This window comes from Rhinatrema bivittatum, chromosome 2 (assembly GCF_901001135.1).
Source record: "Rhinatrema bivittatum chromosome 2, aRhiBiv1.1, whole genome shotgun sequence".
In the NCBI taxonomy this organism is placed as follows: domain Eukaryota; kingdom Metazoa; phylum Chordata; class Amphibia; order Gymnophiona; family Rhinatrematidae; genus Rhinatrema; species Rhinatrema bivittatum.
In genome coordinates, this window is record NC_042616.1 from 623,925,470 (window position 1) to 623,943,547 (window position 18,078).

An 18,078-nucleotide genomic window follows, 5' to 3' on the forward strand; every position below is an offset into this window, starting at 1 on the left:
TCCCAGGGATGCAGTGCCTCTCAATTTAGACCCAGCATCTTTCTCCTGGGTAGAATTCTTCAAAGACCTACATATCTTTGTCCACATGCAATCGGCAACTACGATGACACTACCACAGCCTCCCCCAGAGGACCCTAATGTTCCGGGACCCTCTAAACCCAGAGAAGTGCCTCGCCTGCCCAAAAGCCTCAGCTTTGGGGACACGGACACCTCGGATGAGGGTCAAGACTCCCTGGAGGAAGGAGAAATTCCCCCAGGAACGGAACCCTACCGAACCATGAAGGCGGTTCTTCACCAAAGACGAGCTTTCAGATCTCGTGGTGGACAGCTTAAAATAGTTCGCTATCCCAAGTACTACAGGGGAACCAAAGACTAACCCCTCCTCGAGGGACTCAGTCAGGCCTCCCGCCATTTCCCTTTGCTGCAAGCTGTCCAACAGCTGATTGACCTGGAATGGGACTCTCTGGAGGCCAAGTTCAAAGGGGGCGGACCCTGGCAGCCATGTACCCCCTGGACCCCACGGCAAAAGATCTACTGACATTCCCCAAAGTGAATGCCATGGTCTGTGCGGTCACTAAGCGCACTACCATCCCAGTCGAGGGAGGAGCGGCACTCAAGGATGCCCAGGACAGACGTCTGGAATCTATCCTCAGTCATTTGACGTATCAGCTTTGTTGCTACAGATCGCAGCCTGCTGCACTGTGGTGACATGTGCCTGATTTATCAAAGATCAGGAATGCCACCACACCCGTCGAAGCACTAGAACCAGGAGTATCATTCCTCATGGATGCGACCTCCGACCTAGTGCGCACTGCAGCCAGAGGCATCTCGTCCGTGGTGGCAGCCAGAAGGCAACTCTGGCTCCGAAGCTGGTCAGCCGACGCGACTTCCAAGACGAGACTCACGAGAATGCCCTTTAAGGGAATCCTCCTGTTCGGAAGCGAACTGGAATAGTTAGCCGACAAATGGGGCGAATCCCCAGTACCGTGGCTACCGGAGGACAAGAACAAGAGAAGCCAGCGCCCCTCCCCCCGAACATCTAAGGGCAGGAGATCACAGCGCTTCAAACCATACAAAAATACATATCAAGCAGGAGAGCAGGGCTCATCTGTAGAGAGAGGTTTTCTTCTGAATTTGGGTTTTCTCCATTGAATTTGTTCTAACGCTGTGAGAGCGTGCAGGTAGTCCCTAACTGCTATGGAGACGGAAAATACTGAAGAGCTGCATTTCCTGCAGGGCTATATGTACTAGGGGCTGACGTCAGATTGAAAACTGATCCGTCTCCAACTGCTATCAGGAGTACACTATACCCATTGGTCCTGAGTCCATCTGCTACACGCTAGGAAATGTCTCATTACCTCTCATCACTCTAAACACCAGGGACAAAAACATTCATTAACAATTTCTTGGGGGTGTTTCCATTATTTTTATATTCCTTTCCAGCTTAGCTCAGTCATTGCAGTGATTGTCATTGGCCAGGGTGCACAAACTGTGGCTCCCTCTTGAATTAATAACAGTGGGACCTCAGTCTGGCTCCTAGATGGTGGCCGTGGTCTATGGCTGTCACTTCCTTTCTCCTGGTGCTGTGAATGGAGTCTCTACAGTGTTCTCTCATTTGGGAATTAAACTGTCTAGTTCTCTGCATGGCAGCATACTCACTGGGCTGGCACCCATCGAGAGTTGTTAACATTTTTTATATTAGTAATGCTGCAAATCTAAGACTTAAGGTTTCTTTTGACTACTTTTAAGCTAAAATATTCAACAGATTTTAGTTTGTATTGCAGTTTGCTCTTGATTTTCCTAATAGTCGTCATCTTGTGTCTTGCTCGCAAACTTTCATGACACCTTCTGGGTTCTGACCTACGATGGAGTTTCACTACCGTAGTGTAGAACAGTGGTTTTCAACAGGTGTGTTGGGACATACTGGTGTGTCGGGAGGTCCTGGGAGGTGTGATGCAGGGCCAGCAGATGGCTGCCTCCTTATCAGCCCAGGTGGGAGTTGGTTGACTTCTCTTACATTGGGTCTGATGGGAGCCTACTCTCACTTTCTTCTCTTCTTTCTGGCCCAGTGGAAGTCTTTCTTTTTTCACCCAGATCAGAACCAGACATTGCCAGCTCCTGCTGTTCTGGGCCTGTTGGGTCACAAACTTTATGTTCCCCTGCTGAGTCTGGGAGTGATGCTGATGATGATCTCTTCACCGTGTGGAGGGTGGGGGGAAAGGAGGGTTGGGAATGCTGGGAAAATAGAGGTGGAATGGAGAGGGAGTGTGGGGGCTGCTGAGTGGGAAGGGGTGGGAAACTGGGTCAGGGTAGCTGGACATGAGGAAAGACTAAAGAGGTTAGGACTTTTCAGCTTGGAGAAGAGACGGCTGAGGGGGGATATGATAGAGGTGTTTAAAAATCATGAGAGGTCTAGAACGGGTAGATGTGAATCGGTTATTTACTCTTTCGGATAATAGAAAGACTAGGGCGCACTCCATGAAGTTAGCATGGGGCACATTTAAAACTAATCGGAGAAAGTTCTTTTTTACTCAACGCACAATTAAACTCTGGAATTTGTTGCCAGAGGATGTGGAAAGTGCGGTTAGTATAGCTGTGTTTAAAAAAGGATTGGATAAGTTCTTGGAGGAGAAGTCCATTACCTGCTATTAATTAAGTTGACTTAGAAAATAGCCACTGCTATTACTAGCAACGGTAACATGGAATAGACTTAGTTTTTGGGTACTTGCCAGGTTCTTATGGCCTGGATTTGCCACTGTGGGAAACAGGATGCTGGGCTTGATGGGACCCTTGGTCTGACCCAGTATGGCATGTTCTTATATTCTTATGACAGGCAGGGAGATGGGATGAAAGGGGGGGGGGGGGGGGGGGGGTAGGGAGAGTCAAGCAGGGAAGAGAGGGAGCACAGGGAAGAGGATGTAGGGGGTCAGGAATGCTGGGGCAGGGTTATGAGTGTGAGCGGATGATTGGGCAAAGTGAAGGATGATGGAGCCAAAATATGTCAGAAGAAATTCATATTCCCCAAACTATCTTTGGACTTTGCTTAGTGTAGGAGGATATGAATTTCTGTTTCTAGCTCTCCAGTTTTGCATGCAGAGTGGCTTTTTGAGGTTCCATTCCAGTTTGTTTCCATATTTTTAATTTTGTGGTCTTTTATTCTGTATTTGGTGAAGGTCAGATCTGTGATTGAGGTGAGGTATTTTACTAGTAGGTAGGGATTTGTATTAATCTTCTTTGTTGCATTTTCTCATTCTCAATAGGACATGTATTGGTGCTGCACTGCTGCCTTTTCATAGGAAGGGCTATTGCTGTTTGAGTTCTTGGAATTAGTGTTGCAATGTTATGGAAGGTTTGCTACACGTGCTTTTTTTTTTTTTTTTTTTTTTTGCAGGTATTGTATTTTACAGTGCGCCTGGTGGTAAGGGAGTTTGCTTCTGTTACTGAGAGAGCACCAGATTCGGAATATCTTTTTTTATATAACGAGTTGTATTTGAAATATCCTAGTTCTGCTCTGTATCCGTTGTTTGGGGATGAGGGTGGCGGGGTGGGTGTGTGGGTTCCTGTGGATGCAGAGTATGTGTTTACATTTAGCCCCGTGATGATCAGGTGTTCAGTGTGTCACGCCTGTAAGCCTTAATCTACCAGGTGTGTCCCAATAGAAAAAAGGTTGAGAACCACTGGTGTAGAAAGCAGCAATCAACATGATTAGGTTATCACTGGAGTTCTAAGCATCTTTGATTTTCCATTCTAGAGGGGATATGTCATTGTGCAGGTCACTTGTTTAATGTTCTTTCTAATCCCAAAGTAGTTGAATCTTTTTACATATTTTACCTGATTTGGTTACATGGACAGTATAATAGAGTTCTCTCTTAAACAGATGATTTGTACTGAAAAAGATTAAACCAGCTTTTCAGATTTGCCATTAGAGACTTTATGGGAATTTAAAACTTTGTTATATTGGATGACACAGAGAAGGTGTCATTCCATTAGTTACATGTAAAATGTCCCCAGGGAAATAATTGATTTAAAACTGGAATAAACTTTTTTTTTTTTTTTTTTTTTTTTTTAGAGTTTTGACATTTCTAAAAATACATTTACATATGTATCTTGTGAAGCTCTAAAATATTGTGGCAATGTATCCACTGCTTTTCTCTAGTGGCTTTGTTTAAAAGCATGAAAATCAGGTCACCATAAAAGGTGGTCGCAATCTGATTTGGCTTATCTGTAAGAAATGTATATCTAGAAATTGTTTTTAGAGGATATTATAGAACAGCAGTAAGGTTATTGGTCATAAGATTGTGAACATTACTATTTACCCTATTCACTAATTTGATTTCTTTCAACAGGAGTTAAAGTTCCTCGTAATTTTCGCTTGTTGGAAGAGCTTGAAGAAGGGCAGAAGGGAGTAGGTGATGGTACTGTAAGCTGGGGCCTGGAAGACGACGAAGATATGACACTTACAAGGTGGACAGGCATGATTATTGGGCCACCCAGGGTCAGTTCTGCAAGTTAAAAGTACTACTTTTTTTAAATTGTTTTTTGTTTTTGTTTTTTTTTATACTTTCTGTTCTTCTGGGCTTTTGGCATAATAGGAACTGGCCTCTTTTGGGCTACAGCATCATGGACCTTCATTTGCAACTACCCAGGTTATTCCCCCTCCCCCCCCCCCTTTTTTTTTTTTTAAACCTTTCCTTGCCCATTGATGCTCCTTGGTTGGAAGCCACAGACTGCAGTTCCTTCCAGAACCCTAGTTACTGTTAGGTATCACCATTGAGCAATAGCTGTGAATGCTGCCTCTGTGGCATCCCCAGCTAGCCTGGGGAGCAGAGCATGGGTCTTCTGCACACAGTGCCACTGAGGTATAAATGTACTACTTTTTGTATTTCAGCGTAATAGAAGCCTTATATGGTTAAACAAATTACCCACTTAATTTACGTGTGTTGACAACAAACATGCATGGTCATGGTAGAATTGTACATTTTATACACTTTGTTTCATGCTCTTAGCTTCTCTGTTGATTTTGCTTGGCCTGTGTTATTTATGCAGTATAGTTTATAACTGCAGCAGATAGGCTGGAATAAGTAATGCATTGTCCTGAAGAAAGCAAAAGTTCAGAGTAGCTAACTCATGACTAGCTTGAAATACTACCCCCATGAATGCATAGTGAAAAAAATGTAGTATTTCCTTGCGTGTAGCAGATGGACTCAGGACCAATGGGTTTAGTGTACTCCTGATAGCAGTTGGAGACAGATCAGATTTCAATCTGACGTCAGCCTTAGTACATATACCCCTGCGAGACGCCATGCTCGTCAGTATTTTCCTTCTCCATAGCAGTTAGGGACTATCTGCACGCTTCCACAGTGTTAGAACAAAATTCAACGGAGAAAACCCAAATTTGGAAGAAAACTTACCTCTTGTGCACCGCATGAGAGCCCCAATCTCATGCGGTGATACCCTCGGGTCCCTCCCCCAGTTGAGAATTCCCGAGGTGATTTCCGTGGTCCCTCGGAGGTGAGCCTCGGTCCGGCGGCCGAATTGCGGTGAGGACCTAGCCCCCGATCTCGGGCGTGGCTGAGAGGCAGCGGGTGTACTCTCGAGCGCGGCGGTGAAGGTATTTGCCCTCTCCCCGGCAGCCAGAGACCACCCGGGACGAAACCGGGAAGCGCCGAAGACGAGGTAAGGTAGAAATCTTCAGCATAGACTCCGGTCTCCAAGGTTAGAGGAGTCACACAGGTCGCCGGCTGGGACCTGTGCCGCCGGGTTGATCCGCCCTAGCAGGGCCAGGCCCCGGTTAGTTTCAAGGGTCCTCCCACGTGTAGACCCTCCGAGGTGGTCGCCATATTGTCCGCGTGGTCACCGTTGCCATATTGGCCCTGTTCGCCACTCTGTCCGCCGTCTCGATCCAGGCGCACAAGGCCAACTAGGCGCACAAAATACATGTGCGCATAAAGTTACACGCACAAGGTACATGTGCACATAAGTTATACGCGCCTCGCGCGCCTACTGGGCTGAGCACATATCTGCGACTTAGACGCACATCTACGCGCACAACTCGCACGCACATCTTAGAAGCGCCGGAGCGCATAAAAAGAAGGGTTTACGCGCCTATAACCATGGCACTACCGGGATCGGAGCTCAAAACCTCTGCCCAGCATGCCATATCAGAGCCACACAAAGCGAAGAGGCCAACGCCTTGTGCGCCCAGTGCGAGGAGGTCCTGGGAGATCCAGGCCAGGGCCTGTCCCACCCAGGACCGAGTACTAGCTGCTCAGTGAGTACCCCGGACCTAGCAAATTCCAGCGGGACACCCCCCCAGATGGGGACCCCCAGGGACTCAACGCCCCTTAGCCTTGACCCAGTGTCTATCTCATGGGTGGAATTCTTCAAAGGACTACACACCTTCGTCCACATGCAGACGGAGCCTCCGGCTAGACAGCCACAGTCTCCACCAGAAGACCCTTATGCCGCAGGGGCCCTCTAGGCCTAGACGGATGTTTCCACCACCCAGAAGCCCCACCTATGGGGACACGGACAACTCTGAAGAGGAAATAGAGCCCCTAGAGGAAGGGGAATTACCCCTGGGGACAGAACATCACCGAACCATGAGATGCTTCTTCACCAAGGACGAGCTCCCAGACTTGGTCACCCTCAGTCTGAAGGAGCTCGCTATCCTGGACGCAGGAGTTTTGGGGGAGCCTAAGGTGAATCCCCTGCTAGAGGGACTCTGCCAAACCTCTCGCCATTTCCCTCTCTTACAAGCCGCCCAGCAGCTAATTGACCTGGAATGGAGTGCTCCAAAGTCCACATTCAAAGGGGGGCGAGCTATAACAGCCATGTACCCCCTGGACCCGGCGGCCAAGGACCTTCTGACATGCCCAAAAGTGGATGCCATGGTCTGCGCGATCTCGAAGCGCACTACTATCCCAGTGGAGGGAGGAGCAGCACTTAAAGATGCTCAGGACCGGCATCTGGAATCCATCCTTGACGTCGCCCCTATGTCCCTACAAATAGCGGCCTGCTGCACCGTAGTGACACGTGCCTGCCTATTTCAGACCAGGAACACCACCTCTGGGGAGGCCATGGAACCAGCAGTATCATTCCTTGTGGATGCTGCTTCCGATCTGGTGCGCACAGCAGCCAGAGGAGTGTCATCAGCTGTGGCTGCTTCCGATCTGGTGCGCACAGCAGCCAGAGGAGTGTCATCAGCTGTGGCTGCCAGGAGACAACTCTGGCTCCGAAATTGGTCGGCCGCCGCATCTTCCAAAACGTGTCTCACAAGGATGCCCTTCAAAGGATCCCTTCTGTTCGGCAGAGAACTAGAGAAACTGGCTAACAAATGGGGCGAGTCCCCGTTACCGCAACTACCGGAGGACAGGAATAAGAAAAAACAGCGACTCTTCCCCCGATCTTCCAGGGGCAGAAGTTCACAGCGCTTCAATCCATACAGAAGCAACTACCAAGCGCCCCACCCTACGGGTAGAAACCAGTCCTTTCGGAATAAGCACAACAAGAGGATAACCAGCTCAGGTCCAGGCCCCAGCCGTACCCCACAATGAGATTCAGCCGACCCATCCAAGGGAAGAAGCCATAGGGGCAGACTAGCCCTATTCTACCACAGATGGGTCGAGATAACTTCGGACAAGTGGGTCCTAACCATCATTTGGGAGGATTACTACCTGGATTTCCTACGAAACCCCCCCCCCCCCCCCCCCCCCCCCCCGAAAAAGTTCGTGGAATCATAGTGGTGGTGGCGGCAACACTGAGGAAGGAAAGAATCTTCGAACACCCTTACCTAGACGATTGGCTGATCAGGGCGAAATTGCCAGAGGAAAGTCACCAAGCAACCAACAGAGTCAAATCTCTATTGGAGAGCCTCGGATGGGTGGTTAACACAAACAAGAGTTTGCAATCCACACAGTCGCTAGAATACCTAGGAGTCCAATTCGAGACCAAAGAGGACAAGGTCAGCCTGACCCCCCCACAAGGAGATCAAAACTGAGGAACAGGTTACAAACCCTGCTGAACGAACTTCGCCCCACAGTTTGGGATTACCTACAAGTCCTTGGTCTGATGGCATCCACATTGGAAGTAGTGCTGTGGGCGCGGTCTCACATGAGACCCCTATAGCGCTCACTTCTGACATGATGGAATCCACGGTCCCGGAACTACGCCGTCCATCTATCACTCCCGGGCAAGGTCCGGACCCAGTTACGGTGGTGGCTGCAGGGCAGCCACCTGAACCAGGGGACGAGGCTATCTTCACCAACCTGAACCCTGCTCACCACAGACGGCAGCCTACACGGATGGGGAGCACACTGCGAGGAGTTAACCGCCCAAGGGCAGTGAAACGCAGAAGAGTCTGGATGGAACGTTAACCGCCTAGAAGCGCAGGCGGTCAGACTTGCCTGCCTAAGATTCGCTCACAGACACCGAGACAAAGCGGTCAGAATAATGTCTGACAACGCCACAACAGTGGCCTACATCAACCGTCAGGGGGGAACCAGAAGCCAACAAGTGTCTCTGGAAATCGACCCTCTAATGTTGTGGGCGGAAGTAAACCTCCAGGAGATCTCAGCCGCCCACATCGCCGGGAAAGACAACATCACGGCAGACTACCTCAACAGAAAAAGTCTAGACCCAGGAGAATGGAAGCTGTCGCCTGCGGCATTCCAAATGATAGTGAACCGGTGGGGGACACCAGACATGGATTTCCTAGCAAACCAGTCCAACACCCAAGTACCCAGGTACTTCAGCCGCAGGCGGGAACCTCAGTCCCAGGGGATCGATGCCCTGGTACAGACCTGGCCACAGGGGACCCTATTATACACCTTCCCGCTGTGGCCCCTATTGGGCGCAATCATTCACAAGATACAGCTTCACAGGGGACTAGTACTTCTGGTGGCCCCGGACTGGCCAAGAAGACCATGGTACGCAGACATGAGAAGACTACTAGCAGGGACCCCCCTACCACTGCCTCCACACAGAGACCTGCTTCAACAAGGACCGATCCTCCACGAGGATCCAGCTCAATTCTCTCTTATGGCCTGGCCATTGAGAGGGCTCGCCTGAGAAAGAGCGGATACTCGGGGGCTGTAATTGACACCCTACTCCGAGCTCACAAGTTCTTCACATCTTTAACGTACATAAGGATCTGGAGAGTATTCGAAGCCTGGTGCGAAGACCACAACATCATACCACGCTCAATTAAAGTTCCCTGTGATCCTGAAATTCCTGCAGAACGGACTACAGAAGGGTCTGTCCCTCAACTCCATCAAGGTACAGGTAGCTGCATTGTCATGCCACGGCTCCAAGAGTGAGGGCGACAGCATTGCTTCTCACCCGGACGTCTTACGCTTCCTGAAAGGAGTTAAACACATCCGCCCACTACTAAAGTGGCCGGTACCTCTTTGGAATCTCAACCTGGTCTTGGATTTTCTAGCAGGAACCTCCTTCAGGCCTCTCCGAGGTCTGTCCCTCCGCCTGTTAACCTTAAAGACAGCATTCCTGCTGGCGGTTTGTTCAGCCAGACGCATCTCTGATCTACAAGCACTGTCCTGCCGTGATCCATTCCTCAGGCTCATCCCGGGAACCATCCAGCTACGCACGGTCCCTTTGTTCCTTCCCAAAGTGGAGTTGCACTTCCATCTTAACCAAACCATCTTGCTACCATCGCCAGATGAGTTGAAGAATTTGGAAGAGGCTCCTAGCCTTCGCCACCTCAACGTCGGCAGACTTCTATCCAGATACCTGGAAATATCGGAACCCATACGAAAAACGGACCACCTATTCATCCTTCACAGCGGGAAAAGACGAGGGGAAGCGACCTCGTGGGCAACCATAGCCCGCTGGATCAAAGAAGTTATCAAGGCGGCCCATGTAGAAATGGGCAAGCCACTGCCTTTACAGGTGAAAGCCCATTCTACTAGAGCCCAGAATGCTGTCGCCCACCGAGATTTGCAGGGCGGCTACATGGTCCTCCATCCATACTTTCTCCAGATTCTACCGTCTGGACGTTCAAGCTCGGGAGGACACGGCATTTGCAAGGGCAGTACTAAGTGGGTCACGGGCAGCCTCCCTCCCGGTTCGGGAGTAGCTTTTATACATCCCATTGGTCCTGAGTCCATCTGCTACACGCTAGGAAATCGAGAAATTACTTACCTGATAATTTTGTTTTCCTTAGTGTAGACAGATGGACTCAGCATCCCACCCTTGGCTGCCGTTACACATGGAACTTCGAATGATTCAAGGGTAAGCCATGCTTTCATTCACCTAGGACACCCACCCTACCGGGTGGCGATGCTTTCCGGTTGAGTATTCTGGCCGTCTCCAGCTATAGCCAATTCAACCAGATCAAGTTAATCAGTCACACATATATCCACAATGCTTTTCAAGGAGAATACTGAAGAGCTGCACTTCCTGCAGGGGTATATATACTAGGGGCTGACGTCAGATTGAAATCTGATCAGTCTCCAACTGCTATCAGGAGTACACTATACCCATTGGTCCTGAGTCCATCTGTCTACACTAAGGAAAACGAAATTATCAGGTAAGTAATTTCTCCATTGTAGTATATAAAATAAATAAATAAATATTCACATTCTTAGAAGGTAAAGTAAGTTTTTATTAAGAAATTATTCTTTTCTGTATTTTCAGGTTTGGGTTATGGCTAAAGTGTTAGTTCCATCACCTGTGGTACTATATAGGGTGTACAAGGAGTCCTCTGCTTCCATAGGCCCATGTTCATAAACTCAACATTATTATTTATGAAATTTGTTATACTTGAAGTAGAAAAAAGGATATATTAAAGCGGTTACATTAAAACCACATCCATAATAACATAGTCATAAAATGATGGTGGGAGCACTGAGAGGAGAGGATCACCTTGCTGGTGGCTGAAAGGAATCAGTAAGTTTTTGCTTGGGACATTCTTTTTTTTTTTTTTTTTAAAGTATTGAGGCAAAGTTAACTATTTGGGAATATTATTTAGTGTGTTTGTGCTTTTAATAGTCAGCAAGACGGCAAATAAACAGAAGTTAGTGTTTATATTTTTAAATAGTCAGTCAGTAAGGCAGCTAGTAAGCAGAAGTTAGTGTTTGTATATTAAAACAAAAAAAAGAAAGTTCCCAGAAGCTAGAAATAAGCTAGCAGCAGTGTATACCTAAGTAAAAAGGTTGAAAAGTTCAGTTTAGTTACTCACCTTGGAAAGGTGTTGAGGTAGTGTGATTTGGTTTGATTAGGTACCAACATTTGTTAATCAAGAGAACAGTGAGTCACTCTGGCTGACCATTTATTTATTTATTTATTTGCTTTTATATACCGACATTCGATCGAGATGTCACATCGGTTTACATATAACTGAGTGAATAGGACAGGTTCTGCCTTATTTTACATTGTAACATGGTAACTTGTCTAGGAACTAAAGAGATGAGTATATATTTTAACATTTATAAGATATTAAAGTAATAGCAATTCAAAGTAACATAATATATTAATATAAATACGGACTTAATTCGTAAGGAGGTATTTTGTAATTTATAACAATTTACATTGCAACAGGGTGACTTGTGTTAGGATTGGAGAGAAATATTTCTGATAAGATAAGGTAAAATTGGTTGGGAAAGGTAGGTTGGATGAGGATTAAGGTGGGAGCTTCGGGAGGCTAGCTGGAGGAGGCTTCTAAAGAGGGTGGGGGGTAGGGGGAGAGAGGGATAAAAGGAGGCTGGGGGGGGTTACATCGGTGGGGCATGAGCTGAAAGAGGGTGGTGTCGTGGTGGGAGAAAGGCAGGAGGGAGGTTTATTTATTTATTTATTTATTTATTTATTTAAAGAATTTATATACCGGGGTTCCTATAGGGGTGTGTGTTGAACCCGGGGGGGGGGGAGGGGAGTCTGGCTGGAGGGTTTCATTGGTAGAGAGGAGTTGAACTCAGGGAGGGGTTAAGAATCTGGTGGGAAGGCTTTTCTGAATAGCCATGTTTTAAGTTGTTTTTTGAAAGCTTGGGTGGATGGTTCATTTCTGAGAGGGGGTGGGAGGGAGTTCCACAGTGCTGGGCCCGCTACTGATATGGCTCGTTTGCGGGTGGAAGTTAGGTGTGCTGTTTTGGAGTTGGGGACGGTGAGGAGGCTGGTGTCAGAGGACCTGAGGTTTCTCTGTGTGGTGTATGGGCATATTGCAGTGTTTAGCCAGTTCATTTCATTGTTGTTTATTTTTTTATGGATGAGGGTGAGGGTTTTATATTGGATCCTCTGACTAATGGGCAGCCAGTGAAGTTCTTTTAGTGTGGGTGTGATGTGATTGCATTTTTTTATGTTTGTGATGGTCCTGGCCGTGGCATTTTGCAGAACCTGAAGAGGTTTGATGTAGGTCTCGGGTAGTCCAATAAGTAATGAGTTGCAGTAGTCGAGTTTTGAAAAGATTATTGATTGTAGGACTGTTAAAAAAAAATCCTGAGCGTGAAGAAGGGGTTCGAGTTTTTTTAATGTTTGCAGCTTGAAGAATCCATCTTTTATCATGTTGGAGATGTGGTGTTTTGAGGTTGAGTTGGCTGTCGAGGGTCACACCTAGGTTTCTTGCGGATGGTGTGAGGTTGACCCCTGGGTTCTTTGTGGTGGTGTTGCCGAGGGGCGAGGAGGGGTGATCGTCAGGGATATGAAGGATTTCGGTTTTGGATTGGTTGAAGCAGAGTGATAGTTGTGACAGCAGTTGGGTTAAGTTCGAGCTGAGTTTATTTATTTATTTATTTATTTATTTATTTATAAATTTTTATATACCGCCGCTCATCAAAGATATCACGTCGGTGTACAGTGAACAGGAACTTACGCCGGAGCGTTTTACATTTAACAGAGTTATATAAGCGTTATACAATTAAAAAAAGGCAAGTATATAAATATTTGAACATAAAACAAGTAGAATCTTTTACAAAAACAGAACTATCATTTAGTTGTAGCTTAACTGAGCTGAATTAAAACAACACTATAGAGTAATGAGGGTTCAAGGGGAAAAAGGTAAAAGCTAAGGGAGAGGGTTAGAGGGTGATGGAGTTCTAAATAATAAGTGGTAAGAGGGGAGCGAAAGTGCTAATCTTAAATTAGGAGCAATATGGTAGGATCATTAGAATAGGAGCAGAAATAGGAGAAGTTAGAGATGGTATATAGACAGGGGGTGTCTGGTAGAAAGGCAGGGCAGGTAAAGGAGGGGAGGACATATTTATTTCAAGTATAGGCATGTGTGAATAACCATTATTCCATTTGTCCAAGGTGTATTCGATGGATTTGTTTATGGGGAGTAATATTTGTATGTAGTCTGCGTATGCAAAATAGGTGAGGTTTGATTCAGAGAGGAATTTGAAGATTGGGATGAGGTATATGTTGAATAGGGTTGAGGATAGGGAAGATCCTTGTGGGACACCGTGTGTAAGTGGTACTTGGGTGGATTCCAATGTGTTTATCTTCACGAGGTATGATTCAAACCATTTGATAGTAGCGTCTCGTAGTCCGATTTCTTTGAGTCTGGTGAGGAGCGTTCTGTGGTTGATGGTCTCAAAGGCGGCGGATATATTGAGGAGTATCAGGAGGAATGATTGGCCTTGGTCATAACCTCTGAGGATGGTATTGGTGAGTGTGAGAAGGAGAGTTTCGGTGCAGAAAAATTTTCTGAAACCATGTTGTGTAGGATGTAGGATGTTATGTGAGTCAAGGTGATCCGTAAGTTGATTGACTTATTTTTTTCGATGATTTTTGCTATGAATGGGAGGTTGGAAACTGGTCTGTAGTTAGCTGGATCGGCTTTGTCGAGTTGAGGTTTTTTGATGATTGGTTTGACCACGGCGTTTTTGAGTTTGTTGGGGAAGATTCCTTGTTCGAGTGATAGGTTGATGATGTCTGTTACTGGCTTAGCAATAATCGTGCTGATTAGTTTTAGGGTTTCTAACTGAAGTTAGACTGTTTGTATTTCCCAACCCTCCCACCCCAGCTCATCCTTTAATTTATAGGCAGGTGCCACTTTAAAAAACAAAACAAACAAAAAAAACCCTTCATTCCCCTGTAGGCCACTACTAGAGATATAGTGAATTCACTAATACATTTAAAGGACATTAATTAGACACATTCCTACTCCCATAGCAACCTAAAACTTAAGTAGGAACTGAACAAATTTGAGCTGAAGGCAGCAGCCCAGCAGCAAGAGGGGGGCTTCCCAGTCTTTTGCATCGAGTGTCACATGTATGATTTTTTACCCTCTGGTGAGAAGTTGTGCATGCGATGCAAAGAGCTCCTGGCTCTCAGAGAACAGTCTGATCTCTGGAGGCTAGAGTGGCAGACCTGGAGGAGCTGAGGCAGACAGAGAGGTATATAGATGAGACCTTCAGGGACATAGTAGTCGAGTCCCAACTTCAGACTGGCAGCCCTGGTGCTGCCTTGGAGGAAGAAGGTCTCATGATTGGAGAGCATCAACTTGGTGCAGCAGGAAAGGATCCTGTAGCAAGGACCTGCTCTCCAGGTGATGCATTGTCCTTTCGCACCGAGGATATCTCCCCAAGGCCTACTGCCCAGGAGGGAAGGGTTAGGTCGGCCGTCATAGTTGGTGATTCGATTATTAGGAAAGGAGACAACTGGGTGGCTGGTGGGCATGAGGATTGCCTGGTAACATGCCTACCTGGTGCAAAGGTGGCAGACCTCACACCAAGATAGGATTTTAGTCAGTGCTGGGGAGGAGCCAGCTGTTGTGGTACATGTGGGCACCAATGACATAGGAAAATGCAAATTTAGGCTCTTAGGTAGAAAGCATAAATCCAGAACCTCCAGGGTAGCATTCTGTGAAATGCTCCCTGTTCCGCACGCAGGTCACCAGAGGCAGGCAGAGCTCCGGAGTCTCAATGCGTGGATGAGACGATGGTGCAAGGAAGAGGGATTCAGTTTTGTTAGGAACTGGGGAACCTTTTGGGTAAGGGGGAGTCATTCCGAAGGGATGGGCTCCACCTTAACCAGGGGGGAACCAGACTGCTGGCGCTAACCTTTAAAAAGGAGCGAGAGCAGCTTTTAAACTAGAACAAAGGGGAAAGCCGACAGAAGCTCAGCAGCGCATGGTTCGGAGAGAGGTATCTTCAAAGGAAATTAATGATGCATTAGAATTAGGGCATCCTGACAGTGAGGTTCCAATAATAAGAAAAGTAGTTTAAGTGCCTGTAAATAAAAACTCACCTGGGCTAAAAAATTCTAACATCCCTGTCAATTAAAAAGTAGAATGAAAATACAAACAAAAAACAAACTTTGAAAATGTTTGTATGCTAATGCCAGAAGTCTAAGAAGTAAGATGGGAGAATTAGAATGTATAGCAGCGAATGATGACACAGACTTAATTGGCATCTCAGAGACATGGTAGAAGGAGGACAACCAATGGGGGACAGTGTTATACCGGGGTACAAATTATATCTCAATGACAGATGAGCATCCGGGAGGCGGTGTGGCGCTTTATGTCCGGGATGGCATAGAGTCCAACAGGATAAACATCCTGCATGAGACTAAATGCACAATCGAATCTTTATGGGTAGAAATCTCTTGTGTGTTGGGGAAAAGTATAGTGATAGGAGTATACTACCGACAACCAGGCCAAGATGGTGAGACGGACAGTGAAATGCTAAGAGAAATTGGAGAAGCTTACCAAATTGGTAGTGCGGTAATAATGGGAGACTTTAATTACCCCAATATTGACTGGGTAAATGTATCATCGGTACATGCTAGAGATATAAAGTTCCTGGATGGAATAAATGATATTTTTATGGAGCAATTGGTTCAGGAACCAACAAGAGAGGGAGCAATTTTAGATCTAATTCTCAGTGGAGCACAGGATTTGGTGAGAGAGGTAACTGTGGTGGAGCCATTTGGCAATAGTGATCATAATATGATCAAATTTGAATTAATGACTGGAAGGAGGACAGTAAGCAAATCCACAGCTCTCGTCCAAAAGGGAAACTTTGATAAAATGAGAAAAATTGTTAGAAAAAAACTGAAAGGAGCAGCTAGAAAGGTAAAAAGTGTGCAAGAGGTGTAGTCATTGTTTAAAAAAAAAAAACAAAAAAAACCCCCAAACCATCCTAGAAGCACAGTCCAGATGTAGTCCACACATTAAAAAAGGTGGAAAGAAGGCAAAACTATTACTGGCATGGTTAAAAGGGGAGGTGAAAGAAGCTATTTTAGCCAAAAGATCTTCATTCAAAAATTGGAAGAAGGATCCAACAAAAGAAAATAGGATAATGCATAAGCGTTGGCAAGTTAAATGTAAGACATTGATAAGACAGGCTAAGAGAGAATTTGAAAAGAAGTTGGCCGTAGAGGCAAAACCTCACAGTAAAAACTTTAAAAAAATATATCTGAAGCAGAAAGCCTGTGAGGGAGTCAGTTGGACCGTTAGATGATCGAGGGGTTAAAGGGGCACTTAGAAGATAAGGCCATCGCGGAAAGATTAAATGATTTATTTGCTTCGGTGTTTACTGAAGAGGATGTTGGGGAGGTACCCGTACTGGAGAAGGTTTTCATGGGTAATGATTCAGATGGACTGAACCAAATCACAGTGAACCTAGAAGATGTGGTAGGCCTGATTGACAAACTGAAGAGTAGTAAATCACCCGGACCGGATGGTATATACCCCAGGGTTCTAAAGGAACTAAAAAATGAAATTTCAGACCTATTAGTAAAAATTTGTAACCTATCATTAAAATCATCCATTCTACCTGAAGACTGGAGGATAGCAAATGTAACCCCAATATTTAAAAAGGGCTCCAGGGGTGATCCGGGAAACTACAGACCGGTTAGCCTGACTTCAGTGCCAGGAAAAATAGTGGAAAATGTTCTAAACATCAAAACCACAGAACATATAGAAAGACATGGTTTAATGGAACAAAGTCAGCATGGTTTTACCCAAGGCAAGTCTTGCCTCACAAATCTGCTTCACGTTTTTGAAGGAGTTAATAAACATGTGGATACAGGTGAACCGTAGATGTAGTGTACTTGGATTTTCAGAAGGCGTTTGACAAAGTTCCTCATCAGAGGCTTCTAGGAAAAATAAAAAGTCATGGGATAGGTGGAGATATCCTTTCGTGCATTACAAACTGGCTAAAAGACAGGAAACAGAGTAGGTTTAAATGGACAATTTTCTCAGTGGAAGGGAGTGGGCAGTGGAGTGCCTCAGGGATCTGTATTGGGACCCTTACTTTTCAATATATTTATAAATGATCTGGAAAGAAATACGACGAGTGAGGTAATCATATTTGCAGATGATCTTAATGACAGCACACACTATAACCTTAAAACATAATACCATAGCCTTCTAACATTCAATCTCCCCCTATGACAATCTCTCCTGCTTCCAAACTACAGATGTCTCCTTTTATGTTTTGAACTCAGATATTTCAGTGTACCTATCCTTTGGTATATCTTGTTTTGTTCATACTAATATTATATGCCAGTTCTCAGTTTGTTAAAATTGAAATTTTTAATTTTTAATGTAACAGGTTGTTATAAATGTAAACCGGAGTGAAGGCAACTCTGCTATACCTCGGTATATAAAATATGCTAAATAAAATAAATAAATAAATGATACAAAATTGTTCAGAGTAGGTAAATCACAAGCAGATTGTGATAAATTGCAGGAAGACCTTGTGAGACTGTAAAATTGGGCATCGAAATGGCAGATGAAATTTAATGTGGATAAGTGCAAGGTGATGCATATAGGGAAAAATAACCCATGTTATAGTTATACAATGTTAGGTTCCATATTAAGTGCTACAACCCAAGAAAGAGATCTAGGCATCATAGTGGATAACACATTGAAATCGTTGGTTCAGTGTGCTGCGGCAGTCAAAAAAGCAAACAGAATTTTGGGAATTATTAGAAAGGGAATGGTGAATAAAACGGAAAATGTCATAATGCCTCTGTATCGCTCCATGGTGAGACCGCACCTTGAGTACTATGTACAGTGCTGGTCACCGCATGTGAAAAAAAGATATTATTACGATGGAGAAGGTACAGAGAAGGGCGACCAAAATAAGGGGAATGGAACAGCTCCACTATGAGGAAAGACTA

At 45.7% G+C, this 18,078-nt stretch overlaps 1 protein-coding gene across 3 annotated transcripts in view; it reads left to right on the top strand.

The window, feature by feature from the left end:
- The window catches only part of UBE2V2 (ubiquitin conjugating enzyme E2 V2), a 120,686-nt gene that overhangs the window by 56,181 nt on the left and 46,427 nt on the right, over positions 1 to 18,078 (top strand). For all 3 annotated transcript variants that reach the window (XM_029591251.1, XM_029591253.1, XM_029591254.1), the window contains exon 2: positions 4,347 to 4,495. In XM_029591251.1, the coding sequence (XP_029447111.1) occupies positions 4,347 to 4,495 (149 nt within the window). The remainder of the gene's footprint in view (positions 1 to 4,346; positions 4,496 to 18,078) is intronic.